Source organism: Heloderma suspectum, chromosome 7 (assembly GCF_057233095.1).
Source record: "Heloderma suspectum isolate Gila_16-S chromosome 7, 16-S_ref, whole genome shotgun sequence".
Taxonomy (NCBI): domain Eukaryota; kingdom Metazoa; phylum Chordata; class Lepidosauria; order Squamata; family Helodermatidae; genus Heloderma; species Heloderma suspectum.
The window spans coordinates 53,371,976-53,399,305 of NC_139464.1; the positions used below are offsets into that span (position 1 = coordinate 53,371,976).

Sequence of the window (27,330 nt, forward strand, 5' to 3'; positions counted from 1 at the left end):
GCACAAGATGGCGGCGGCGGCTGGCGAGCGGCGGCAGCCTCGAGGACGACGGCTGCGCGCGGTACTGAACGTCTAAATGAGCTTCCCTCAGCGGCGTGGCTCAAGCCAGTCGGGTGAGAGTCGGCGGTCTCTGGCTCACCCGGCCTCCCGGAAGCAGAGGGGGGCGGGCAGGGGCATTGGGGGTGGCGGGTGGGGAGAAGAGAAGGGAGATGCCCGCTCCGCCTGTGAGGAGCCCGTTACTTCCAACTGTCCTCTGCTCTCCCCGTCACACGGGAAGTACCAGCTCCAGAGTTCGGTTCTGGCACGTCTCCGAAGGAGCCGGGAAAGGGCACTTCTCTCACGCTGCCTGGGAAGAGCCACTCTCTTGTGCAGCCCCTTTCTTCGCAACCTCGAGCTAGTGAAACAGGCGAGGCTCCTTCTCTTGTGCTGATGTCCCCAAGACAGGGGAGCGAAGCTCAGAGGCGCCGCTATTGATGTGGGAGCCGGAACGGGTCGCTTGATTGTCCTTGTCCCCTTAAGCGAGTCGGAGTGGGGAGTCTTGTGAGACTTCTCTTCTTCAGACCCCCCGACATACAAATATTTTAGTGGTAACGGATCATGTAGAGACAGCCCCTGTATGCTGTCGGCCTCCATAGGTTAAATGCCATTCTAGATGACTACACGTTTTCGCTTTGAGATGGTTAGACAGGAAAGAAATGTGTTAAAACTTTTTTATATATTATAAAAGGGATGCCCGTGTCTTCTGTTTTGACCTCTGTGGGACTGATGTGGTACACACAAAGGAAGTGGAAAGATGTTTGTAGACCTGTTAAGACCTCCCTTGTCAGAGATGCAACCCTGGTCTTTCAAAGGAAGCACTTGTTGCACCTGAAGTAGGTTTGTAATAAATTTCTGAAAAATAAGGTTGCTGGGAAGAATCATAACTGGTGTTTTCAGTAGGTTGTCATTTACTTTGAAACTGTAAGTCTTTCTTACACACACGCACACACACTCCTTTACATGCACTTGCTTATTTTGGAAGTTGACACCTAATTTTCCTAATTAATCTGGAATACTTCCTGCTTTTGTGTGTAATCTAATCTAGATTAGGTGAACATATACTAGAAAAATAGGAGAAACCTGCCTTTTTGCTGTTCCTTAACTATCTTGATTGTGAATACAAACGACTGTAAATGTGTGCTAAGTGCTCTTGAGTATGCACCTGAAGGCTGTGGTCTCAAAACACAATTTCTTGGAAATAAGGTTCATTGAAATAAGTGATCCTCACAAGGGAATCCTTGTGATCCTCACAAGGATCAAGAGCCAGCGATCAAAGTGAGTACAGGAAATGTTTCTTAAATATGCTAAGTTTTGAGTCATTTAGGCATATTATTTTTTAAAATTGGAGAGTTCTTAAGGTAAGCAGCCAAGTGCAATGTTTAGGCCCCACACTTGAATTCTTTTGTTGAGGTTGAATAACTGACAATGAGGCATACCCATTCCTTAGGGTTTGTGTGCATAAATCTCATTGAGAGCGATTCAAAAGATATGGGAGAGAGAAATCTCTGAAACAATGTGAACTAGAAGATTTGTTAATAGGTCAGCAAGGGGCTACAATTAAATGTAAATTGGAATGAAACTAAGCAATGTATGTAGAAAGCCAGCCCATTATTTCTAGGATTTGAATGCATTCTTTATGTTAACAAAGACTATGTAGACAGGGGCCACTCAAAGTATATCTTACTGAGAGTGGCAATTCATGTGTTTTGATGATCGCAGGTGGTAATAATGCTAACTTCTGAGTTTCAAATACGTGAAGTTTGAAATATGTATAATGTTTTCAAATACTTAAATTACTGTGGAGTAATGACATGAGGAGGTAATTAAGATCTTGGTGTTAAGTGTGCTGAACCAAGAAACACTTTTAATTGTCAGATGGAAAGTACTACACACTATGGAATCACTGTAAGCTGTGTACCACCCACATACAAGAGGGGAGGTTTAGTGGGTTTAGGGGAACCCCAAAGTTTGTGGAAATACGAAAAATATTTAGAAAGAAATCCTAAGAGAGGAAACCTGCAGAACAGTCCAATGAAGACTGAGCATGCTCTGGAGCTATGGAACACTAAAGGGGGTGTGTGGAAAATTGGGAGGGGCAATGGAATGGAGTGGCTGGAATACTTAACTGGGAGTATTCCACACTGCTACATGTTGTTGTAGTTCCTTCTTGTCCTCTCTTATTTCCCTATCATATACAGGCATGTAGGCCTGCAGTGCATGGGGGCCTGCAGTGTCCTTACTGTTATTAATAGTTACATGTAAGACTCCTTAGCTAGGTCTTGACTATACCCCATAGATACCCCACCCCTGTTTGACCTCACTGAGGGAAATTATACCAAACTAAGAGTACGAATTAGACAGTTTATAAGAGATTGCAAAGGGGTTGGTGGAAATGGGAGAGGGCTTGATTAATCCATAGGCATGATGTTCCCAGTGATATAATCACTGGGGCCAAAATCTATCAGCACATCAGTCTATGGTGTATTCTTTTGGTAAAAGTTCTGCTGAAGTATGTGAAGCAATACTCCCTTAAGAATTTATCTGTTTTGAGATAATTGTTTTGACTTATTGGTATCCAGTGTTTATGGATTATTGCTTTAGTTTTCATACAGTAAGAGTGTTTGGTTTAGAACTGAAGCAGCTTTCCCTGAATCAGTGTTAACCAAGTGTGAGTCTGCAGGAGACTTATAGTTGTGACTTTCAATAGGTGTAGGTGAAAATCTGCAAGAAGTTGAGTGATGAATTTTGGGCTTGACAGTTGGGGTCATGAAGGAAGTTCTAGCTTGCTTGGGGAGTCACTTCAGTAAATGACTCTCCATATCTGTAAAAGTACCTCTGTATACAATAAATCCATGGAACTCCCTAGGCCATCTTGGACCAGAAATATTTGTATTTTTATATTATTTTATCCCACCCTTCCGCCAAGGAGTTCAGGCTAGTGTACATAGTTCTTTCCCTTCCTTCATCCACACAACAATCCTGTGAAGGTAGGTCAGGCTGAGGGAGAATGACTGGCCAAACATCACTTAGTGAGTTTCATGGTTGAGTGGGGATGTGAACCTGGGCCTCCCTGATCCTAGTCTTAACTACAACACCATGCTGACCTAATCTACTTCAAAAGATTGTTAGTTTCCCCATTTTATCTTTTTGTATCTAGCTGAGATAAGTGGGAAAGAAGATGGCAAAGAGTTCCCAGAACCAAATCCAACTCTTACCTGCTGGACAACAGCAGTGTAACCACTATTCAAATTGAATGCCATCCTCAGTGCCAGCCAATTCATTTATCTCTGTCATCATCCTCTATGGTAGTTCATCTTGTTATTTCAGGTCCCTTGGTTGGATAATCTAATTTAAGCAAGAGGTAATAATGGGAGAGAAAAAATAGTCTAGTATATGACTTTTTAAAATTCTCTCAACAGCTCTGAGTTGCTTCCTGGGAGAGGGAGGGAAGGATCACAGGGGAGGAGTGGGCCCTGTTGGAGATTTTGCTCCTTCGTCATTTTCTCTGCTTCTGATGGATTCAGTGCTCAATATCCTATATAGCAGAGGAGTCTCAAGTGAGTTATTTGAACAGAATTTCTTCCCTGTGGGCTTGTAAACCTACCCTGTACTTGGAACATCTTTCATATAGCTCCAGAAAAGCAGCAGTGGTAAAACCAGAAGCACAAGGATTATTTTTAGGTAGGCAGGGAAGAGATGCAGGACCTGGACCAGATGAGGAACAAGGAATTGACACTTTGAAGTTGTTCTGGGCTTCTTGAGGGAGGATTCTCACAGGAACAGTGTGAATCTTGCTTCCTTCTAGATACCTTACTCAGAGGGCACAGGAACAGGTTGCTGATTTCTCCACATAATTCTCTCATTGCACCCTGGCCAGCTACTGTGTATACAGAAGAATGATACTGTACATGCACAAACTCTGGGAGGGTGGAAACTTAAACTGGCCTGTGGAGGTTGCAAGTGAGTATAATCCACAGCACAACTCTAAAAAGCTGCTGTGATCTCCCTGTCCTATTGTGGATGCTGTGGCCAGGGCTTTCTCCCTTCTGTAGTCATATTTGTGTCTGCGTATCTTCTGATGTACCATTTTTCCTATTTCATTCAGCTTGTGCGACTACCTTCCTATCTAATGAGCTCTGGATTATGCCACTGGTAGACCATCCTGGCTGTCAAACCAAAGGGAACACGCATTTAGTACGCATTTAGGACTTATTTTAAAATACTGGTACCAACTGATGAGGAAATTGACTTCACATTTTGATATTGATGTGAATTTGGTTTTTCTCTTTTAAATTTGTGTTTATATCTGAGTAAATAAGTCCTTCCAGGTAGTTATATTGTGGCCTTGGGAGAGACTAGGCATTGCATAATCAAGTTAAATGATCTAAAATGTGTAAATCAAAGTGCTCTTATATTTTGCTGGCTACATACTAGTCCATGTAAAGTTGTTTAACAGACTTTGGCTGCAACCCTGTACCCATTTAACTGTGGGCAGTCCCCATAGAATTGAATGGGATTTTCTGAGTAAACATGTATAAGATTATGCCATTAACACATACCATGTAGTATTCATTCAGACTGCAGTATTTACCTGGGACTCAAGGGGCTTATTTGTGAGTAGAAATGTATAGGATTGCACTATTGAATTGATTTATATTAAGCAGTCAAAAACTAGATTACTAGACCAGATTTATCATATATTCTTTATAGACTCTGGCTGTGGTCACAGTACTTAGATAATTATTTTACAAACAAGGCTCTCCAGCAGTTTTCAGTCTTAAATACCTTAGAGGCTAGGGACAAACAACAGGGGAAAGTTGTTGCCTTCCAGCCCTGCTTGTAAATTCCCAGTATCTTGCTACTCCCTATTGGAAACAATGCTATACAAGGTGGACCATTTTGTCTTAGCAAGTTTTTTCGTAGATAATGTCCTTAAAACAGAAACTATCAGGGTGATTTACAATAAAAGATACATAATGCACCTCTTATCAAACCATGTTAAACTTGTAAAACTGGCAATAAGTTTGACTTGTTGGACTGCTTCTCAGGCTAAAGTGCATTGACTCATGTTCGTGTACTGTGCAACATCATGGGCTTGGTTTGCAGCTCCATGATTTGTGGTAACACAAGCACAGTATGTGGTGATGTACAGGCACAATAAGTGTTACATCCCTTAGTAGTTCGTCAGTGGACTATCTTCAAGAACGTTTAATACTGAAAAATGCTGGAGAGCCGTGTTTGTAAAGTAATTAAAATATTGATTGATACTAGTAGGAGTTGGTATTCTCTGACAGTTGTCTAGCACTGAATGTAGTGCCTGTTCTGCTAATAAGACATGCTAAAATCCAATTGCTTAGTCACTTACTAATATTTTGCTGCTGTTGTTGTTCACTCATTCAGTCGTGTCCGACCCTTCGTGACCCCATGGACCATAGCACGCCAGGCCTTCCTGTCCTGAGCTCTCTCCTGGAGTGTGCTCAAGTCCATATTCATTGCATTGGTGATGCTATCTAGCCATCTCATCCTCCGCCGTCCCCTTCTCCTTTTGCCTTCAATCTTTCCCAGCATCAGGGTCTTTTCCAGAGAGTTTTCTCTTCGCATTAGGTGGCCAAAATATTTGAGCTTCAGTTTCAGTATCTGTCCTTCTAATGAGCAGTCAGGGGTGATTTCCTTTAGGATGGACTGATTTATTTATTTATTATTAAATTTATTAATCGCCCATCTGGCTGGTCACCCAGCCACTCTGGGCGATGTACAACATACAATAAAACAGTTTAAAACAATAAAATTCTACAATAAAAACATTTTCTAAAATACCCTAACCCACCCCAAATGCCTGCCTGAACAACCACGTTTTTAATGCACGACGGAAGCTCATTAAAGAGGGGGCGTGACGGAGTTCCCTAGGGAGGGAGCTCCACAGAGTGGGGGCCACCACAGAAAAGGGCCTCTCCCTCATCCCCACCAGTCTAACTGTCCTGGCTGATGGGACAGAGAGAAGGCCATGCGAGGTTGATCTTGTTAAGCGGCCTGTCGGGTGCTGGTGGAGGCGCTCCTTAAGATAGGTTGGGCCAGAACCATATAGGGTTTTAAAGGTCAAAACCAACACCTTGAGTTTGGCCCGGAAAACAACTGGTAACCAGTGCAACTCCTTCAGCACTGGAGTGATGTGATCTCGCCGGCGGCTGCCTTTAATCAGGTGAGCCGCCGCATTCTGTACCAGCTGCAGTTTCCGAACCGTCTTCAAGGGTAACCCCACGTAGAGCGCATTACAGTAGTCTAAACAAGAGGAGACCAGGGCATGTACTACCGATGGGAGCAGATGGACGGGAAGGAAGGGGCACAGCTGCCGTATCAGATGGAGTTGATACAGTGCTGTCCGGCTCACAGCTGACGCCTGAGCCTCCATGGACAGCTGGGAGTCCAAAATGACCCCCAGGCTGCGGACCTGGTCTTTCAAGGGTAGCGGTACCCCATTCAACACCAGGTCAACATCCCCTAGCCTCCTCTTGTCTCCCACCAAAAGTACCTTGGTCTTGTCAGGGTTCAGCTTCAGCTTATTCCTCCCCATCCAGCCACTCACCGTCTCCAGACATTTGGACAGGGATTCTACGACCAACCTTGGTGAAGATTTGAACGAGAGGTAGAGCTGCGTGTCATCCACATATTGATGACACTGCACCCCAAACCTCCTGATGATAGCCCCCAGCGGCTTCACATAGATGTTAAATAGCATCGGAGAGAGGATGGAACCCTGTGGCACCCCACAAGTAAGTGGCCACAGGTCCGAAACCTCCTCTCCCAGTGCTACCCTGTGGTACCTACTGGAGAGGAAGGACCGGAACCACCTCAATACGGTGTCTCCAATGCCCAACCCCTCCAGGCGGTCCAGGAGGATACCGTGGTCAACGGTATCGAAAGCCGCTGAGAGGTTGAGGAGAACAAGGAAGGAGCATTCACCCCTATCCAGAGCCCTCCTCATATCATCTACCAAGGCGACCAAGGCCGTTTCTGTCCCATGCCCAAGCCTGAAGCCCGACTGAAATGGGTCTAGATAATCAGTTTCTTCCAAGTATGCCTTCAACTGCACCGCCACCACCCGCTCAATCACCTTGCCCAAAAATGGCAGATTTGAGACTGGGCGAAAGTTGTTCAGAACTTGAGGATCCAAGGAGGGCTTCTTTAAGAGCAGTCTTATCACTGCCTCCCTGAGGGCTGATGGCATCACTCCCTCCTCAAGGGAGGCATTCACCACCGCCCTGATCCCCTCACCCAGTCTCTCTCTGCAGCCCATAATGAGCCAAGATGGGCAAGGATCAAGTAAGCAGGTGGTCGGCCTTACAGATGAAAGCACCTTGTCCACTTCATCAGGAGGAAGAAGCTGGAACCGATCCCACAAAACTGGTTTGCCACAGGCCGCCTCTTGCTCACTAACTGTATCCACAGCATGCAGAGGAACATACCTAAGCTGATCAATTTTATCTGCAAAGTGCCTTGCCAAGGCCTCACAGGAGGACTTGGATTGCTCCAGTGGTTCCGGAGCCACAGGACCGACCAGGCTTCGGACCACTTGGAACAGCCTCCTGGGACAACACTCTGCAGACGCGATAGAGGCAGCATAATATTCCTTTTTTGCTGCCCTCACCGCCACGTGATAGGCTGAAGATACAGCTCTAGCCCGTGTCTGATCATCTTTGGAGCGAGACTTCCGCCACCGGCGCTCTAGCCATCTCACCTCCTGTTTCAGAGCTCGTAACCGTGGATTGAACCATGGTGCAGTCCGAGCCCTGTTCAGGGGGAGAGGGCGTTTCGGAGCCACCTGATCTAATGCCCCAGTGATTGCGGCATTCCATCCACCCACCAGGGTCTCGACCGAGTGGCCGTTGGCGTGCCCCAGAGAATCCCCAAGCGCATTCAGGAATCCATTTGGATCCATAAGATGCCTGGGGCGGGCCATTTTAATGGGTCCTCCACCCCTGCGGAGGGGTTGTGGAACCGAGAAGTCCAACGTCACCAGATAGTGATCTGATCATGACAAGGGGGTGGTGGATATACCCCCGACTTCCAGATCATTCCCCGCTTCTCCAGAAACAAACACAAGGTCTAGTGCATGACCGGCTACATGGGTGAGCCCACTTAGAATATGGTGCAGCTCCCAGGAGGCCATGGTCTCCATGAAGTCCCGAGGTGCTCCTGTGAGGATGGCCTCCGAATGTATGTTGAAGTCCCCCAACACCAATAAGTTAGGGGACTGTACACGCACATCAGAGACCACCTCAAGCACCTCGGCCAGGGAGTCAGTCGTGCAGCGGGGTGGATGGTACACGAGCAGAATCCCCAGACTGCTCTTCGGGCCCAACCTCCAGTACATGCACTCAGCAACCTTGGTCTCTTGGAGAGGGGGTCTGGTGAAGACCAAGGACTCTCGGTAGATAACAGCCACTCCCCCTCCCCGATCCCCAGCCCTCAACTGCTGTACATACGAAAATCCAGCTGGACACATGGCTGCAAGGGTTGGAGCAGCAGCCTCGGCCAGCCAGGTCTCCGTAATACATGCCAGGTCTGCACCCTCATCCAGGATCATGTCATGGATGAGGGAGGTTTTCTGGGTAACAGACCTGGCATTGCAGAGCAGCAAACGAAGGCCAGAAGATGGGGTCATGCCTCCCCCAACCATCCTTTGGCTCTGGACAGGCCCGGAGCAGGGGACAGATATTACACATCTCACCCTTGTTCCCCTTACCTGGCATGGCCTGCCCCTACCGCTCCGCCAGCGCCTGCCGCCCAGCCTCGGTATGTTCTGGCCCCCAACGCTCCCCCCACTGCCTCCATCAGGTGGACACATGCCCCCTCGCTCCCGCCTATCAGGCAGGCTACCCACCCCTAAAAACACAACAAAATCCCCTAGAAAAAACAAAACTAACAAAAAAACAATTAAAAATCCCCTTAAAAATAATGCCAGGCAGGAGTCCACAGGGAAGGCCTGGTGGTGGTGGTGGTGGTGGCGGCAGCAGCAGCAGCAGGCCCAGCAGCAGCAGGCATGCCTCTTCCCGGGTGGTGGTGGTGGCTTCTCCTGCAGGCCCTGGCTCTCCCAGGCCACCTCAGCCAACCAGCTTATGTAGCCCCTCCAGGGAGGGGCAGGTGGAGCAGCACAGCTGGCTCGGTACCTGGGGGCCTGGTCCTGCAGGGACTGGCGGTCTGCCAGGCAGAAGTCTACAGAGAAGGCCTGGTGGTGGTGGTGGTGGCGGCAGCGGATTTGACCTCCTTGCAGTCCAGGGGACTCGTAAGAGTCTTCTCCAGCACCACAGTTCAAAAGCATCAATTCTTCGGCACTCAGCCTTCCTTAGAGTCCAGCTCTCACAGCCATACGTTGCTACTGGGAAAACCATAGCTTTGATTATACGAACCTTTGTCGGCAAGGTGATGTCTTTGCTTCTTACTATGCTGTCTAGGTTTGCCATAGCTTTCCTCCCAAGGAGCAAGCGTCTTTTAATTTCATGGCTACAGTCACCGTCTGCGGTGATCTTGGAGCCCAAGAAAATAAAACCTGTCACTGCTTCCATTTCTTCCCCTTCTATATGCCAGGAAGTGATGGGGCCAGGGCCATGATCTTCATTTTTTTAATGTTGAGTTTCAAACCAGCTTTTGCACTCCCCACCTTCACCCTCAACAAAGAGGCTCTTTAGATCCTCTTCGCTTTCTGCCATTAGGGTGATATCGTCTGCGTATCTGAGGTTGTTGATAATTCTCCCAGCAATTCCGACCTGTGATTCATCCAACCCGGCGTTTCTCATGATGTACTCTGCATATAAGTTAAATAAGCAGGGTGACAATATACAGCCTTGTCGTACTCCTTTCCCAATTTTGAACCAATCGTTTGTTCCATGTCCAGTTCTTACTGTTGCTTCTTGACCCTCGTACAGGTTTCTCAGGAGACAGGTAAGGTGGTCTGGTACTGCCATCTCTTTAAGAATTTGCCACAGTTTGTTGTGATCCACACAATCAAAGGCTTTAGCGTAGTCAATGAAGCAGAAATAGACGTTTTTCTGGAATTCTCTTGCTTTCTCCATGATCCAGCAAATGTTGGCAATTGGATCTCTAGTTCCTCTGCCTCTTCGAAACCCAGCTTGGACGTCCGGTAGTTCTCGGTTCACATACTGCTAAAGTTTAGCTTGTAGGATTTTGAGCATAACCTTGCTGGCATGTGAAATGAGCACAATTGTATGGTAGTTTGAACACTCTTTGGCATTGCCCTTCTTTCGAATTGGAATGTAAACTGACCTTTTCCAGTCTTGTGGCCATTGTTGAGTGTTCCAAATTTGTTGGCATATTGAGTGCAGCACTTTAACAGCATCATCTTTTAGGATCTTAAATAGCTCAGCTGGAATACTGTCATCTCCGCTAGCTTTGTTGTTAGTAATGCTTCCTAGGGCCCACTTCACTCTCTAGGATGTCTGGCTCAAGTTCAGTGACCGCACTATCATGGCTATCAGGGACATTAAGATCTTTCCTGTATAGTTCTTCTGTGTATTCTTTCCACCTCTTCTTAATCTCATCTGCTTCTGTTAGGTCCCTGCCTTCTTTGTCCTTTATCATGCCCGTCTTTGCACAAAACGTTCCCTTGAGATCTCTGATTTTCTTGAAGAGATCTCTAGTCTTTCCCATTCTATTGTTTTCTTCGATTTCTTTGCATTGTTCATTTAAGAAGGCCTACTTATTAAAATACATTCTTGTTCTATGAAGATTTCATAATGAATGGGACAAAAAGGGAATGAATATATCCTTACTTTTGAGTTTTATCTTTCATTAGTGAGGTAAGACAGCGGGGAGAAGTACTGTAGCTAAAATGAAGTGATGTAAACGAAGATTATTTAAATCAGTGATTTTTAACATTGTACTTAAGTCACCAATCAGCCTTTATGTACAGGATTCTATTTGTACTTCTTTTTTTAAAGAGATTCTCATTTTTTAATAAGTCAGGCATACACAGCTAATCGAGCTGAGGGCTGCTCTTACATTTCTGTTAAACTTAGGAGGGGTGTACATATTTTTGTTTAATTGCAGGGAAGTGTTTTCATCATATCTTAAATACGCAAGGGTTTGGTTTACTCATTCTCTGTTGGGAGATTGGTAAGAAAGGAAAGTATTTGGTGCTTCTTAGGTAACAAAAAGAGCTGACTAAAGGGGAAAGGGCAGGACAGGATATGACAAGAGGTTTATAAAATTTTGAATGGTGTGGAGAGAGAAGTTCTCCCTCACTCATAGTATCTAAAGATGTAGTCACACAATGAAATACGTTGGCAGGAGGAAAAAAACTTCACACGGTGCGTAATTAACTTGTGGAATTTACTATCATAAGATGGCTATTAGCTGACATGGCTTTTAAAAACAGCTTTAGAAAGGTTCATGGAAAAGAGGTCTCTCAACACCTCATTAAACCTCCTGGTTCAGAGGCACCATGCCTTTGAGCACTAGATGCTAGGGACAAACAACAGGGGAGAGTTGTTACCTTCCAGCCCTGCTTGTAAATTCCCAGAGTTATCTTGCTACTCCCTGTTGGAAACAATGCTACACAAGGTGGACCAAGATTTTTTTAGTTTCTGTTTTAAGGAGTTTATCTATCAGGGTGATTTACAATAAAAGATACATAATGCACCTTTTATCAAACCATGTTATACTTGTAAAACTGGCAATAAGTTTGACTTGTTGGACTGCTTGTCAGGCTAAAGTTCATTGGCTCATGTACCTGTACTGTGCAACATCATGGGCTTGGTTTGCAGCTCCATGATTTGTGGTAACATAAGCACAATATGTGGTTATGTACAGGCACAGTAAGTGTTGCATCCCTTCTTAGTAGCTTGCCAGTGGACTATCTTCAAGAATTGGGCCTTGAGTTATTAAACAGAAATCTGTCTTAAACTGGTTGCTTTAGGTAAACTGTGGCTAATTCTCAAATATACATAACAAAAAGTAATTTTTTGCTATATAAGATTAATAACTTCCTATCACTGTCTTCATATTTGCAGTCATATTCTGGAAGAGATGGATTATGCTCCTTCAATTCCTCACATGGTTTTAAAAATAACTCCCCTGCAAACAAGGACACAAGTCTTATCTACAGAAGAAGCAACTGCTCATAAAATTTGTTTCAGATCCTTAGCTACTGAGTAATAGAAAACATCTTTAGAAAAAGAGCCTGACATGGCTTAAAGGGTATGCAAAGCTGCCACTGGATTTGTGTATAGATGCCATTTGTATGAACTAGTACCTCTGCATGAATGGTTGACAAAAGGGTACTGCAGTTCTCATGATGGTAGCATTTAACATTACATAACTACAGTGGCATTCTATGTGAGGCAAGCAGGACAGAGCTACCTTGATGTTGTCTTTTGTTGTAAACCCCTACTCCCCCATTGTTCTGTCCATGTAATATTCTGCCTGTACTAAGTATATGGACCCCCAGTTACCCTTAGAGTCCTGTATGAGGGCTCTGGGGTTCTTCTCCCCTCACTTTTTACTACTATCTGTCTTGAAAAAGCCTCTTGCATGATGCACATATGCAACATAGGGTCTTATTCTAAGTACCATAGCAGCTGTGTAGGTGATGACTGCTGACTCAGCAGAGGAAACAGAGCTTGATTCCAGCACTACAGCAAGACCTCTTATGTCAATGTTGAATGCTTTACATGTGATCCTGTGCTTTGTTGCCACTAAGAACTAGTTCTTAGCTAAAAAATAAGGCCTTTATAATACACAGATCTTAAAATGAATGTCTATATAAATAACTGTATCTACTTCAAAAACCTTGTTCTTGAGAGTTCAAGTTGGGCAATTCTAAAATGGAATTTGTTTAATTCTAATATGATAGATGGTGGTAATATAACCGTAGTCTATTGATATGCCTAAATCTTAACATTGGAAGTTTTGGTAGCTTGACTCTTTGTGCTCTTCCAAGCTACCATCTGAAACTTTTGAAGACAAGGATTTGATTAAGATACCTGGATCAATTAACTACAATTGAACTTTAATGTTTAAAATGAGCAAATACGTAGTGTATTCTACAGAGTCTAACACAGCAAGTGAAACTAACTTTTTTTTTTAATTTTCAGGTCAAAATGAAAAGACTGGGGAACTGTATGGATGATGCATTTCTGTAGTATTTTGTCAACATTGTAGTATTGACAATGGATAAGTGTAAACATGTAGGACGGCTGCGGCTTGCCCAGGACCATTCCATCGTGAATCCTCACAAATGGCATTGCATGGTATGCAATACTACAGAATCTGTATGGGCCTGCCTAGGTTGCTCACATGTTGCTTGTGGAAGATACATTGAAGAACATGCACTAAAGCACTTTCAGGAAAGCAATCATCCAGTGGCATTGGAAGTGAATGAGCTGTATGTTTTTTGCTACCTTTGTGATGACTATGTTCTTAACGATAATGCAACTGGTGACTTAAAACTCTTGCGAAGTACATTAAGTGCAATCAAGAGTCAAAATTACGACTGTACTACTCGTAGTGGCAGGACTTTGCGATCGATGGGCACAAGTGATGATCTTTCACATAATAATGCACAAGCCTTGCTTCGTAACCAAGATCGTATGTTCACAGCTCTGTGGCACAGGAGGCATGCATTAATGGGCAAAGTGTTTAGATCTTGGTTTGTACTGACACCAAGTGGAAAAAGGTTCTTAGAAGAAGAGAAGCTAAGGGAAAAGGCAGAAGAGAAAAGAATCAATGCTAGGAAGAAAAGAGAAGAGCGGAAGCGCCAGTTGAAGGAAGAAATGGAAAAAATGCCCCCAAGGAAGAGCTTTCGCTTGCAAAATCAAAATAAGGACTCCTCAAAAATACCACTCTATGCACTAAAAATGCCACAACATTTGGACTCTGCTGTTGAGCTGAAAGTAACGGCTACCTCAGATGAAGTAAAATTAAAAAAAATTGACTCTCCAGTTAAACGAAGGCCTACTGTGACTCCTGGTGTAACAGGATTACGAAATTTGGGAAATACATGCTATATGAATTCTATTCTTCAGGTATTGAGTCACTTGCTCATATTTAGGGAATGTTTTTTGAAGCTTGATTTGAACCAAACACAAGAGTTATTAGCAGCTGCAGCCAATGGGAAAACAAGATCATCATCTAAACATCCTCCATTACCTGACTCTATTTTTCATGTGAACAAAAGCGATGTTAAAGACAAGACACCTAGTGTAAGGCGATCTAGTGTGTCATCAGGCTTAAGTGGGGGGGCATCGCATAGTAGAAATATGGAACTTATTCAGCCTAAGGAGCCAAGTTCAAAGTACATTTCTCTTTGTCATGAACTACATACTTTGTTCCAAGTCATGTGGTCTGGCAAGTGGGCTTTGGTGTCTCCTTTTGCAATGCTCCATTCTGTTTGGAGACTAATCCCAGCCTTTCGTGGTTATGCCCAACAAGATGCTCAGGAATTTCTCTGTGAACTTTTGGATAAAGTACAGCAAGAACTGGAGACAGCTAGGACAAAATGTCCAGCTCTCATTCCCACTTCTCAAAGGAAACTCATTAAACAGGTTTTGAATGTGGTCAATACTATTTTTCATGGACAGCTTTTAAGTCAGGTATGTTGTGTGCATCCACAAAGCTATGTAACAATTTAAAAGATTGAAGTAAAATTATTATAAATGAGTGAGTTGATAAGAATATTTAAGAACTGATTTTAAAGAAAATTCAATACCATGTAAATGTCTTGTAAATTGAACATACAAAGCTGCCTGATATTGACTCAGAATATTGGTCCGTCTAACTCAGTGTTGTATGCTGGTTGGCAGTGACTTTTGAAAGTCTTGACCAGAGGTCTTTCCCAGTCCTGCTACTGGAGATGCTTCTCTCATACCATCCTGCCTGTAGCATAAGATTGTCAGAGAAACCCCTTCTCAGGGTTCCATTGTTGGGAAAAGAGCTTTATTTACAAAGTAAAGGCCTTTTCTGTGGTGGTGCCCCGACTCTAGAATGCCTTCCTAAGGGAGGGATGACTGATGCCAATATTCCTTTTGATACCAGGTCAAAATGTTTTTATTTGCCCAGTCATTTAAATGGATTGTGTCTTTTGCTGGTTAAATAGTTTTATGCTTCTTGCTTTTACCATACTGATGTCTGTGTTTTTATTGTAATTGTATTTAGTCACCTGGGATTCTCTGTAGTTGAAGTTTTAATAAATACATATTTATTAGCTGCTCTGACACTGAAGCTGTTGGAGGGGCTTACAGAAATAGAGTAACACAACAAAAAAATAAAACATACCAAAGCAGATAAAAATTAGCATGATGCAACAGTAGTTAGAACCTGAGCTTTTACAAAAGTGTAGTAGATTAAAGAGTATTGATTTCAGTTCATTACTGAAATGGTTTATTCCTTTAATCAGTCCTTTTAATAAATATATTGACTGGGTTTAGACAACATGATAACCCACACTCAAGGATTGAATATGGGTTGAGCGTGGGTTGTCATTGAACTGTGGGTTCGCATGACATGCTAAGCCACTCTACGCTACAAAATAAGCTACACAGTGTGGGCTGTTCTCCCCCTCCTTCCCCCTCGGTCTTCCAGCCGGTATCCCAATGTCCTTTGGAGCAGAACCTGTCTTGCCATTCTGTCCCTCTCCCTGCTCTGATTGCTACCCCTTTTCATTCCCCAGATTTTTTAACTTTTTTAACTCCAGGAAATTGCACAAGTTGGGTTATAATTATTTTTTTGTCGGTCGTGCACAAGTGCACACTTATGGCTGCCCAATATGTATAGCCTTGTCAATGTCCTTGTAAGTTTCGGCTGTTTAAGGGAGTGAAGCGGGGTAGGTAACATACAAGGAAATTGACACTGCTAGACTGCGAATAGGCTAATTTGTGCACAGTTGAAGAGCACTGGCAAGGAGATGTAGGTGCACTAGAAGGGGGGACCCACACATACAACATCTTCCCCTTGCCACTGTGATCCTCTCAATTTCAAGTGTTGAACTGACACTTGTCAGTGTCCTGTTTCCACTCAGCACTTCCCCAGGTCTCCAGCCTGTCCAGAAAGGGGATACTTGACAACCCCACAGCAGTAACTATTCTTAATGGGAGCTGCGAAAAGTAAAGGGGAGAAGTCGGCATCTCCCCTTTCTGGATGTGCTGAAGACTCAGGGAAGTGTTGAAAGGAAGCAGCTCTGCTGGGTTCGGATGACACACCAACCCATCATGGGTCGAACAATCCCTAGAACTAGCCATGGGTTGTCAGGGTGACTTGTTGCCCCAAAATAACCCACTCTGCAGAAACTGGTCCAGGCTCGGATGGCATGACAACCCACTGTGGCTAGTTCCACGATGGATTGTTGGGTCATGCAAGCCCAGTCAGTGTGGATTATCATGTTGTCTGAACCCAGCCATGGTTGACTTCATGGTTTTTGTAGACTAGTTATCAAATCAACACAACTTTTTTAAAAAAAATGTTAAACAAGTCAGAATTATGGAATAGTAACTGTCAAATGCAAAATTACTGCTCTTGGCAATCGTAGCTATGGATTTCTTTCATGTCTGCAAGAAAGCATTAAGTTGGAGGCTAGATGTAGGATTATAGTAAGCAAGGAAGTATCTCCATTCATCTTCAGAAGAGCATACTGATTATGATATGACCACATCAGAATAATAACTGATGACCCTACATACAGTTGTAAATTAATAGCTTCTGAAGCTGATGTCTTGGCCTTTTGCTTCAGTGGGTGAGTTTGTTAGTAGCAGGATATATATCGTGCTAGATTAGCTTTCCTTTTTAATTATGATCCACTTACATGTTTTATTTTATGTATTGATGAAACTAAACAGCACATGAAGATAATTGTTATGTACCACAGGGGAAAAGCGAGTTTAATTTTCCCATTATAAGCTACAAATCTTGTAATATCATAAAGCCACACAACTTGCTGCTGTCTGTTGTGAGTTGAGAGACACACTAGGGTAACTGACAGCTGGAACAGGAGGGGTTTTCAGGTCAAAGCTGACTTAAATTTCCACCACTGAATTGGGATGTTTGTATAATGCATGCCAGTAGAATAAGTGGCTGCAGCTGTTGTGGCTTTTCTGTTTCTTATCCAGTAAAATCTCTTCACTTAAATTCACCTGTATTTGATACTGTATTATATAGGAAGATATACTCTTCTTAATTACAGCTTATTTAATCTATCTCCTGGTTACCTTTATCTTAAAGAGGTGAGTTGCTAATAGCATTTCGGGCAATTTTATCCATAATTCATTTACTGATATTACTGATACTCCACTGATATTGGAACTGCTCTGGAGTAGTCTGAAATAGTTTTTTTAGAATACTCTCTGTGGTCCTAGCATGCCAATTCCTAAATGGCATTAATAATACTGCAGGAAGCACCTAAGAACTTGTTTTTGTGGTAGTTCAAGTCATGTACCCACACTAATGGCTTACTATGGGAAGTACTGCTGGATAATACCTTTGTGGTAGTAAATGTATTTTGAAGTACTTGCACAGTGGCTGTTCCTGATAGGAATAAGGAGGACTTGTAGCCAGGTGTCAGATGTCTAGCATGATCACTGAGGTGAAGTTGTCTTCTGTATCTACACCTTTCCTAAAGTCCAGGAACCTTAGAGAGCCCAGCATTGTAGGAAAGTCTCATTGTCAGTGTGCAAGCAACCCATAATAACCATGATATTAAAAAGACAGCACTTGGTGCAATTGCAAGAGCTTCACAGATAATATAGTTTCTAGTGTCCGTGCAGATTGCGTGCTCTTCTGGGTAGCTACACTATTATTATATTTATATCCTGCCTTATTTCCTGTTGCAGGAAACCCAAGGTAGCTTACATGGTCCTCCTCCCTGTGAGGCAGTTTGGGCTGAGAGTCAGTGACTGGACCAAAGAGATCCAATGAGCTTCATGGCTGAGTGGGGACTAGAACTGGGATCTCCCAAGTCCCAGTCCAGCACTGTGCCACACTGGCTCTCTCCAGTTATGGATTGGTGATAGGATTATCTTATTGTGCCCATGTGGGGGCCCCCCCTCAAATACTTCCATGTGGCAGCTGCCTGTGTGCTCAGCCCTCTCTGTGTAGCATTTCACCAGATTATTCTTGAAGCCACAACAGATCACCCCCTGCCGCTCCCTTGGCCATGTGTTTTATATAGCATGAACAAAACTGCACAATCCATGGGCAAGGTTATGGAATGTGAAGAAAATTATCCAAACCATGGAATGAATTGCTGTGAGGAATCAGAACCTTGCATAGTGTCAACCATCAGTGATTTCCATAAACTATTTGTAATGTTTACACTGAACCAGTTCTTTGCTAGTTGATCTGGCAAAAAAGTTTTCCTGAATTGATAATATAACTTGGCATTCAAGTGACATGTGATGCTTCTGTATATTTTTTACCTCAGAAAAATATGGCTCTGGATGCCTGCAAGGGTGAGCAGAAAGTAGATCTCCAGTCAGTTTGGACTTCAACCCCCAGCATTCCTGACCATTGACCATGTTGGCAGGGGCTTCTGGGAGTTGAAGTCAAAAAATCTGCAGGTCTACCTTTTGCCCACTCCTGGCTTAGGGACAGTCCCCTCCCATACCAGCCTTCTGACTCCCTAAGTTCTGATGAAGAGGCCCTTCTCTATGTCTCAACTATGGTGGAGGTGTGGCTGATGGGAATGAGATAAAGGCTCTTCTCTGTGGCTGCACCTAAATGGTGGAATTCTGTGCCTCAGGAGGCTAAGTTGGCATGCACTTTAACAGTGTTTTTGCTGCATGGCAAAGATCTTGTTAAGTCAGGTATTTGTTCTATCAGCAGCAGGGTAAGTTTTATCAAATGTTTTTGTTTTATTTGTTGCATCTGTCCTTATTGTTGGGAGTTGGGGGGGATTTTATGATTGGCTTTAATTGTTAGCTGCCCTAAGTGGTGCAGAAACACCAGAAGGGTGGAATATAAATTTTAATATAAGTATAAATAAATATAACTGTTCTGTATTTACTCTGAAGTGCATCTACCCTTGATCTGCATTCAAAATTGGGGGATCATGTAAGTCAAGGGTGGGCAGAAGGTAGATCTCCAGATGTTTTGAACTTCAACTCTCAGAAGCCCCTACCAGCATGGCCAATGAATGGTAAGGAATGGTGGGAGTGAAATCCAAAATATCTGGAGATATACTTTCTGCCCAACCCTGATGTAAATACTCCACATTTGTAACAAAATGGCTTTGTACACTTCATAAGGGAGTTCTCTGAAGCAGAGCTGTGTTTTCCTGACTATAGTACTGAGTGCTATGCTGTGGAGGACGCTCTTTGTACAAGTGTATATTTTTGTTGCCATTCATCTGTTTTTATTTCTGTATCAAAGACACCTTTAATTTCGCAAAGGCATCTAGCAAATGCTTCTAAGAAATAAATGGCTATATCTAATAGTGAACTTGGCAGTCCTGTGCCTATTGGCAGTAAAACAAGCCCACCAACAAGGTAGGGTTTTTTTGTGGAATATTTGAGGGGCTTTCCAGATATGCCTTGCATATAGTATTTTAAAGCAACTTTAGATTTGTTTCTAGGAAACGTCATAACATCTTTCTCTTAATATATATATAAAACTAATGTCAGCTTAATTTTTACCCTCAATATATGTTGTTTCATTATATGACATTATTTGCCCTCCTCTGGCAAATTTTAATCTGTTATAAATTCATTTTAAGGAATAGTCAGTCACTGTACTATTGATTGGGTAGAAAACATTTGTAGAATAATTACAGTTACATTTAACACCAATACAGTGGAAAATAACAAAGAGCATGATACCTGTGGGGTTGCTTGCACTGAGGTTTGGTCCTTACCTCTTTTTTTTCTTTAATTAGTGTACCTTTTTAGAATTAAGGGACTATTTAAAAGCCTTTTTTCAGTAACTATGGGGAAACGTTTAAGAAAAATCAGTGCTAACCAGCCCTTGGGATATGTGTTTAGGTTTCCTCATAGTAATGATAAGGGCTGAAATAAAGGATTATATAAAGAATTCACTGACCTGTAATACACTATTAAAATAAAAACAAAACAGTAAACACTTCATAGTTTTGATTTAGACTTGAAAATAAAGACCAGTGGACCAGTTTCAAGATAATGTTGAAGATGCTTCAATATGAGAAAGCAAGTAGTTTTTCTTTGCATCTGCGATTAATACATATCAAGTTGCTGTCGCTCTTAATTTATTGGGAGGGGGCAGAGTGGAGGGTTGGAGACTCAAATTAAATGATGGTTTATCTTGACAGGTAACGTGTCTTGCATGTGATAATAAGTCAAATACCATAGAACCCTTCTGGGACCTGTCACTGGAATTTCCTGAAAGATACCACTGCAATGGGAAGGAAACAACCTGTCAGTATCCATGCCTGTTGACAGAAATGTTGGCCAAGTTTACAGAAACGGAAGCCTTGGAGGGAAAGATATATGCTTGTGATCAGTGCAACAGTGAGTAAAGGCAGTATGTACTTTCGCATCTGACTTCCATGTAACATGTGAACTGGCTTAAGTTAAGACCACAGATACTGCCAATACATTAATATATCTATACATAATCAGAAAAGTACATCATGCGTGAGTGTGTGTGTTTGAGTGAAATGTTTAAGAATATGATGTGAACAGTACCTTGAGTTCACATTATAATTAATGTCATGTTTCAAGTAAAGGAGTTCCCAAGAAATGAAATAATATCTATTATACTAATACATTGGTCATTCTTCATCAGGGCTCCCCATTTTGCATGTTCTCTGGCCATGGGCCTAATCTGGCTTGTGGAGGTGCCCAATCTGGCCCACAGAAGGTTGGGCACCTTCCACAGGCCCTCCCCTTCCCAAGGCCTGTCCCCTGGTCTGGAGGTTTGGGGAGGAGGCCAGGGAGAGACAACATGGGGATTCTGCAGACTCAGCTGGGGCTTGTAGGACCAGTTCCTGCAGGCTTTGGTTGAGACCATTCCTGTTCCGCTAACTTCCCACTTGGGATGTGAGGGGTGCAGGAAGGAGGTGCCTGACTTGATCAGTGCTTGCAGGAACTGGTCCTGCAAGCCATGACTGAGTCCTTTTCTCCATGCAGAGAAGGGCATGGAGAGAGAAACACTGGAAGGGACAAGGCCAGAAGATATCATCGGAAGGGGGTCTTTGGGGTAGGCCTCACCCCCTTGATATCATCTGGCCTGTCAGCTTGATCTCAGGGTATAGTCGGGCCCCTGGACCAAAACAGCTTGCCTGTCCTTGCTATACAGTCTAGTTGTATATTGAATGTTCTGTTAGTCAAAGGGATCTTTTTCTTCTTTTAACAGCAAAACGAAGGAAGTTTTCTTCTAAGCCTGTTATACTCACAGAAGCACAGAAGCAGCTAATGGTATGCCGACTACCTCAAGTTTTGCGGTTACACCTTAAGCGGTTCAGGTAACGTAGTAAACTATCTCTTTGCTAGCATATTAATGTGAGCTGGCAGCCTTCTTTCAAGGAATTTGGGGTTGGTTTTCTTTAAAGGTCTGTATATTTAGTTGAGCTATAAGGAATGTTTCTTGAAATTCCAGCAGAATTGTGCACTCCATCTATGGAGTGCCAATTAGCTATACTGTAATGTATTAAAGGAATTGGTGATGATGCTTTTCACAGTGATGGAAACGTTTATGTTGTGAAACGTTCTGAACATTTTAACTGCTCAAGGAACAAAGCTATCAGTATCTAAAAGTTAGCAGTCTGGCCCCTATGAGAGGAGACACAGTATTCAGTTTGGCTGAAATTAAGACCTCACAGAGGTCTTAGAGCAGTGGCAGGGACCTGTAACCCACCAGATGCTGGCTGGGCGTGATGGAAATTTGAGTCCAGTATGACCAGCAGCTAAGGACAATGGGAGTAGTAGTCCAACATCTGAAGAACACAGGTTCTCCATCCCTGCATTAGAGACAAGCTGAGTGGAAAGATGTCCCAGGAAGTACAGAGTCCATAAGCAAGCCAGGTGAAGTGGCAGAGTAGACTAGGGAGCAATATACAGGAATATGAGAAAAGAGAGGTGAAGGAGAGGAGGGGACTAAGGAAAGGGGTAAATACTAAAATAGCCTTCCTCAACCTGGCACCCTCCAGATGTCTTGGACTGCAACTCCCATAATTCCCAGGCAGTTTGGCCAACATCTGGAGGGTACCAGGTTGGGAAAGGATGTACTGAAGGGTGCCATGAAGGAAACTTACAAAGGGCCTGAGGATTGGATAGGCTACATGTTTTTCATGGGAGTCAGTGTGGTGAAGGGGAGCATGATTAAATAGGCAGTAGACAGAAGAAGACGGTGTGATGGGCCACCTGGACTTGAACAGTGAAGAGCCAAAGATAAAGTGAGATGGGGGCAAAAACCACATGAGGCTTAGAGCCAAGAAAAGTTGTGAACTTTTGGCAGTAAAGAAGTAGATGAGCATTGGTTTGAATGAACCAGCCAAATTTGCTGAGGAGGAGGCAGTTGCGATAGAGCTGAACCCTGAACTGGGGTGCTCCAGGCAAGTTCCCATAGCAGGACATAAGAAAGTAACTTGGTGGGCAGTGAAGAAGAATGGCTGAGGCAGGGTGAGAACAAGACAACCCTTTTGGTATTTGAAGAGTACTATCATATAGGAGGGGTAAATACTTGAACTTTTCTGCGTCAGAGAACAGGACTAGATCTATTGGGCTCAAGCTACATACAGGAGAGTAGATTTTGACTGAACATTAGAAGAAATGTCTCAGTGCTAAGAGCAGTTTGACAATGAAGCCAGTTGTTTGTAGGAGTGGCGGTCTCTCCCTTAGTTGGAGGTCTTGAGCAGAGGGTGGACAGCCATCGGTTCAATGCTCTAGCTCTGAATTTCCTGTAATGAGTTGTGCATTGGACTTAGATGGCCTAGACGGCACCCTCCAACTGTATGATTCATTAACTGCTGCCACTGATGGAGATACATACTTTAGCACAGAAGTGGAGGTTTTTAGCCTTTAGTTACATTGTAATTCATTTGCTAGGCACTTCCAGGATAAAATCTCTTGCATCCACCAGGACTTAGACTCCAGTGTTACAGCAGGTGAATCTGGTGAGATGTCCAGAGCATGGCCTTGTCCTGTTTTCTTGGATGAGTTTCAGTTGGTATAGCTCAAGGACATTGACAAAGTGCTTGGACAGGTTTGTGCAACCAGTTCCGTATTGGATCCTTGGCTTATAAAGCCCTCTTGGCTTATTAAAGCTGGCCAGGAAGGAACAGCTTTCTGGGCCAGGGAAGTAATAAATGCCTCCTTCCGAGAGGGAGTGGTCCCGGGCCACCTCAAAGAGGCGTGGTGAGACCACTTCTGAAGAAACCCTCCTTGGAGCTGGAACATCTTAATAATTTTAGGACAGTGGCAGATGTTCCTTTCCTGGGCAAGTTTCTTGAGCAGGCAGTTGCCAACCAGCTCCAGACACTGTTGGATGAGACTGATTATTTAGATCCATTTCAGTCAGGATTCAGGCTGGGTTTTGGCACAGAAACAGCCTTGGTTGTGTCTATGTTGGGAGAGAGACGAGGGAATGTGACTTTGTTGATTCTCCTTGCACTCTGAGCGGCTTTTGATACCATTGGCCATGGTACTGTTCTGGAACGATGGTCTGAGTTGGGAGTTGGAGACACTGCATTGCAGTGGTTTTGCTGCTACTTGGAGGGTTGGCTCCAGGAGGTGGTACCTGGGGGATACTGCTCAGCCCTGTGGACTCTACAGTATGGGGTTCTGCAGGGGTTAGTTTTGTCCCCCATATTATTCAACATCTACATGAAACCATTGAGTGTGGGCATCTGGAATTTTGGAGTGCATTGTCATCAGTATGCTGATGTAACGCTGCTCTATTTCTCCTTTTCATCCCCTTCAGATGAGGCTGTGGATGTGCTAACTCAGTGCCTGGCTGTGACAATGGATCGGATGAGGGCTATTAAACTGAAACTCAGTCCAGACAAGACTGAGATGCTGTTAGTGGGTGGTTCTGCTGCCTGGATGGGGTTGCAGTTCCCTTGAAGGAGCAGGTTCATAGCTTGGGGGTCCTCCTGGAGCCATCTTTGTCACTTGAGGCTCAAGTAACCTCAGCGGCATGGAGTGCCTTCTACCAGCTTCAGTTTGCAAAATGCAGTGGTCAGACTGAAAACAGGGACAAGATGGTCCGATCATATAACACCGATTCTGGCCCACTTGCACTGGCTGCCTGTATGTTTGTGAGCCCAATTCAAGGTGCTAGTTTTGACTTATAAAGCCTTACATGGCTCAGGACCACAAAAGCGCCTCTCCCAGCATGAAGCGACCCGTACACTACGCTCTGCATCCAAGGCTCTCCTCCAAGGGAGGCTCGGGGTGGGGGGTGGCAACAAGGGAGAGGGCATTCTCGGTGGTGGCCCCCCATTTATGGAATGATCTCCTCAGCAAGGCCTGCCTGGTGCCAACATTGTCATCTTTTTTGGCGCCAGGTTCAAACTGCCCTCTTCTCTCAGGCATTTGGCAGCATATAACGAGTCCTTTTGATCAGGTCCTGGATTATGTCTGGTTGATTGTTTTAGATATTAGATATATGTTGTTGTGTATGTTATCAGTTTTATGTCCTTATGTGAATGGTTTTTTATACTTTAGATAATGTATTTTAACGGTTTTTAATTTTTGTGAACTGCCCAGAGAGCTTTGGCTATGGGGCGGTATAGAAATTGAATAAATGAATGAACGAGAATACTTTCAGAATAAGAAGTAGAAAAATCATTTTTAAAATGTATTGACTTTTCTATCCCCTAAGATGGTCAGGACGCAATCATCGTGAGAAGATTGGTGTGCACGTCAGCTTTGATCAGATGCTAAACATGGAGCCCTATTGCTGCAGAGAATCTCTAAAGTCCCTTGTACCAGATTGCTTTATCTATGACTTGTCTGCTGTTGTGATGCATCATGGGAAAGGATTTGGCTCAGGACACTACACTGCCTATTGCTTCAATTCAGATGGAGGTACAAACAAGGAATTTTAAATGTGAAATCCAATTTTAAGCTTGGCTCTTTTTTGAAGCAGTAACTTTCTGAGTTATTGAATTTATATTGCTATAAGCAATCTCTCTACATTCTTAAGATACTCTTAATCAGGGGATCTTCTAAAATTGTAGCACATGCCACCGTGAAAGGCCGATCTATTATTCCAATTGCTCTGCATATAAAATCCCCCCTTTATGCAAATAGGGAGTGTTCTCCCCATAATACTTGAAGATACAGCTATACCTATGGAAAATGTAATGTTCTTAAATTGTAATAAATAAAACACTGATATGATATTGAAAAGTATTAAGTGCTATGATGACTTACATTACTCTACTTTTCTGTTCTAGGAGTCTGGGTACACTGCAATGATTCCAAGCTCAACATGTGCACTATGGAAGAAGTACGCAAGGCGCAAGCCTACATTTTGTTTTATACCCAACGAGTTACTCAGGCAAATGGACATTGTAGAGTATCAGGACTTGACTCACCATCTGGAAAACAGCCAAATACTGAAGTTAATTGTTCCAGTGTAGACAGTAATAGCTAAGCCAAAGCCAATTTACTGAGTACAGTACAAGTTTGAATCGTCTCTTGTACATGTATTGAGACAAGTGCAGTATTGTGCTAAATCTGTCTTGTGAAACAGTGTATGTGCTCAAATCCTTTTTTACTTGCTAAAAAAACATTTTGGGAAAAAGTTTAGTATAAATTAATACTTTATATTGATGGTAGGTAACTTCCTAAGTTACTAGATGACTGTATAGCTATTTTTTTAAAAGAAAATTGCCATTTTAATTTTTAAATCTTACCTCAAGCTGTTTTTCAGCATTTTTATATTTTAGTGTAGGGAATATAGATTAGGAATTTTGGTGAGCAACTTATGTAATTCTGGATTTTTTTATAAAAAGTGTGCATTTTATACTACATTTCTGGCATACCATTGACTTCGTCTGCAGGAGACTGTCTTGCTTCCACAGAATTAAAAAAAAAATGATGGTAACAAATGTAGAAATATTTGTCCATGTTTGCTTAAAATTTACTTCCCCCTCTGAGCTGAAGAGTCCTCCTGAGGGTAAAGTACAATTTGTATCTATACTTAGTCAACTATAATCACTTATCCACACAATCACTGAAGTACTGGTCAAGAGTAACAGGAGATCGCTATCATTACTGGGTTCCCCAGGCCTTATGCCCTACCATTGATCTTAGTCAGGCTGCTGGACTAGATTGAATCCCTGAGCAAGGCAATTTGAAAGCTCGAAGATATGCTGGTATTTGTACAAGCAGGAGCTAATAGGCCTATGCGCAGGACTAAACAATCTGATGCCTTCCAGGTGTTTGGGATTACAACTCCCATCAGCCCCAGGCAACATGGCCAATGGTAAGGGATTAGGGAGTTGTAGTCCAAAACATCTGGATGGCACCTATCCTGCATGCATTAGCTATTCATACTGGCATTTGTACAAGTTTGAGCATTCAAATTGCTTTGGCCTGCCCGTAGGTACGATAGCTGCCATTACTACCTCCTATTGCTTTCCCCCTGAACATGGTGGGTTGGATCCAGGATCTGCCTTCTGTGAAAGGAAGGGGCTCTACATGTGGAAGGTCCCTCTGCCCAATTTTTGGGGTTCCCTCCTTCACTTGGTCTCCTGTGTATGATTTTCAGGGGGCTGGAGGGGCTGCCGTGGAAAGGAGCAGGTGGGAAAGTCCCGTTTCTGCCAGCCCAGATGCTCATGCTTAAATCTGATCCAACCCCGTAAACGGAAGTGGTTCTATTCTTAGGTATTATGTCTTACTAAGGGAGATTCATACAGTTTCAGAACAGTAATCATAGCATGTGGTAGTGAATTCTCTTAAATGTGAAATTTTGGGGTGGGGTGGGGGGAGGCATTCCTGAATATTATTAATCAGGCTACTGAAAAAGTAATGTTTCTCTCTATACATACCACTTAATTTTTAATAAACCTTTATCAATGTTTCCCCCCTTTCTCAATGTAAAATGTGTTTTGGCCTTTTTAAAAAAAAGATCTCTAGATATATGTTGACTAGTTGCCCTTCTTTACACTGCTTATTTCTCACATGGGAGTTGTTACACAGGCTACCTTCAGCAAGTAGAGATGAAAGAGGCAGCCGCCACCATGTGCTACTTAGGAAGCCTGATTCAAATTCCCACTCGCCCATGGAACTCAGTACCTTTGACATAAGGATAAAATTAGGGGGAGACTCTTGGAGGAGGGGTAAGATTAAAAATAGGCCAGTGTACCTG

General features: G+C 43.4%; 1 protein-coding gene across 2 annotated transcripts; it reads left to right on the forward strand.

Moving 5' to 3' along the window:
- Window positions 1-27,059, forward strand: USP44 (ubiquitin specific peptidase 44). Of its 2 annotated transcripts, none has more exons than XM_084810275.1 (6): window positions 1-113; window positions 13,149-14,645; window positions 20,321-20,519; window positions 21,367-21,475; window positions 24,835-25,040; window positions 25,412-27,059. In XM_084810275.1, exons 2-6 carry the CDS (start codon window positions 13,224-13,226, stop codon window positions 25,609-25,611), a joined length of 2,136 nt encoding a protein of 711 aa, XP_084666401.1. In that variant the 5' UTR covers window positions 1-113; window positions 13,149-13,223; the 3' UTR covers window positions 25,612-27,059. The 2 variants fall into 2 exon arrangements, with proteins under 2 accessions (XP_084666401.1, XP_084666402.1); XM_084810276.1 differs by having other exon boundaries at window positions 1-61.
- The last annotated feature ends 271 nt before the right edge of the window (window positions 27,060-27,330 follow it).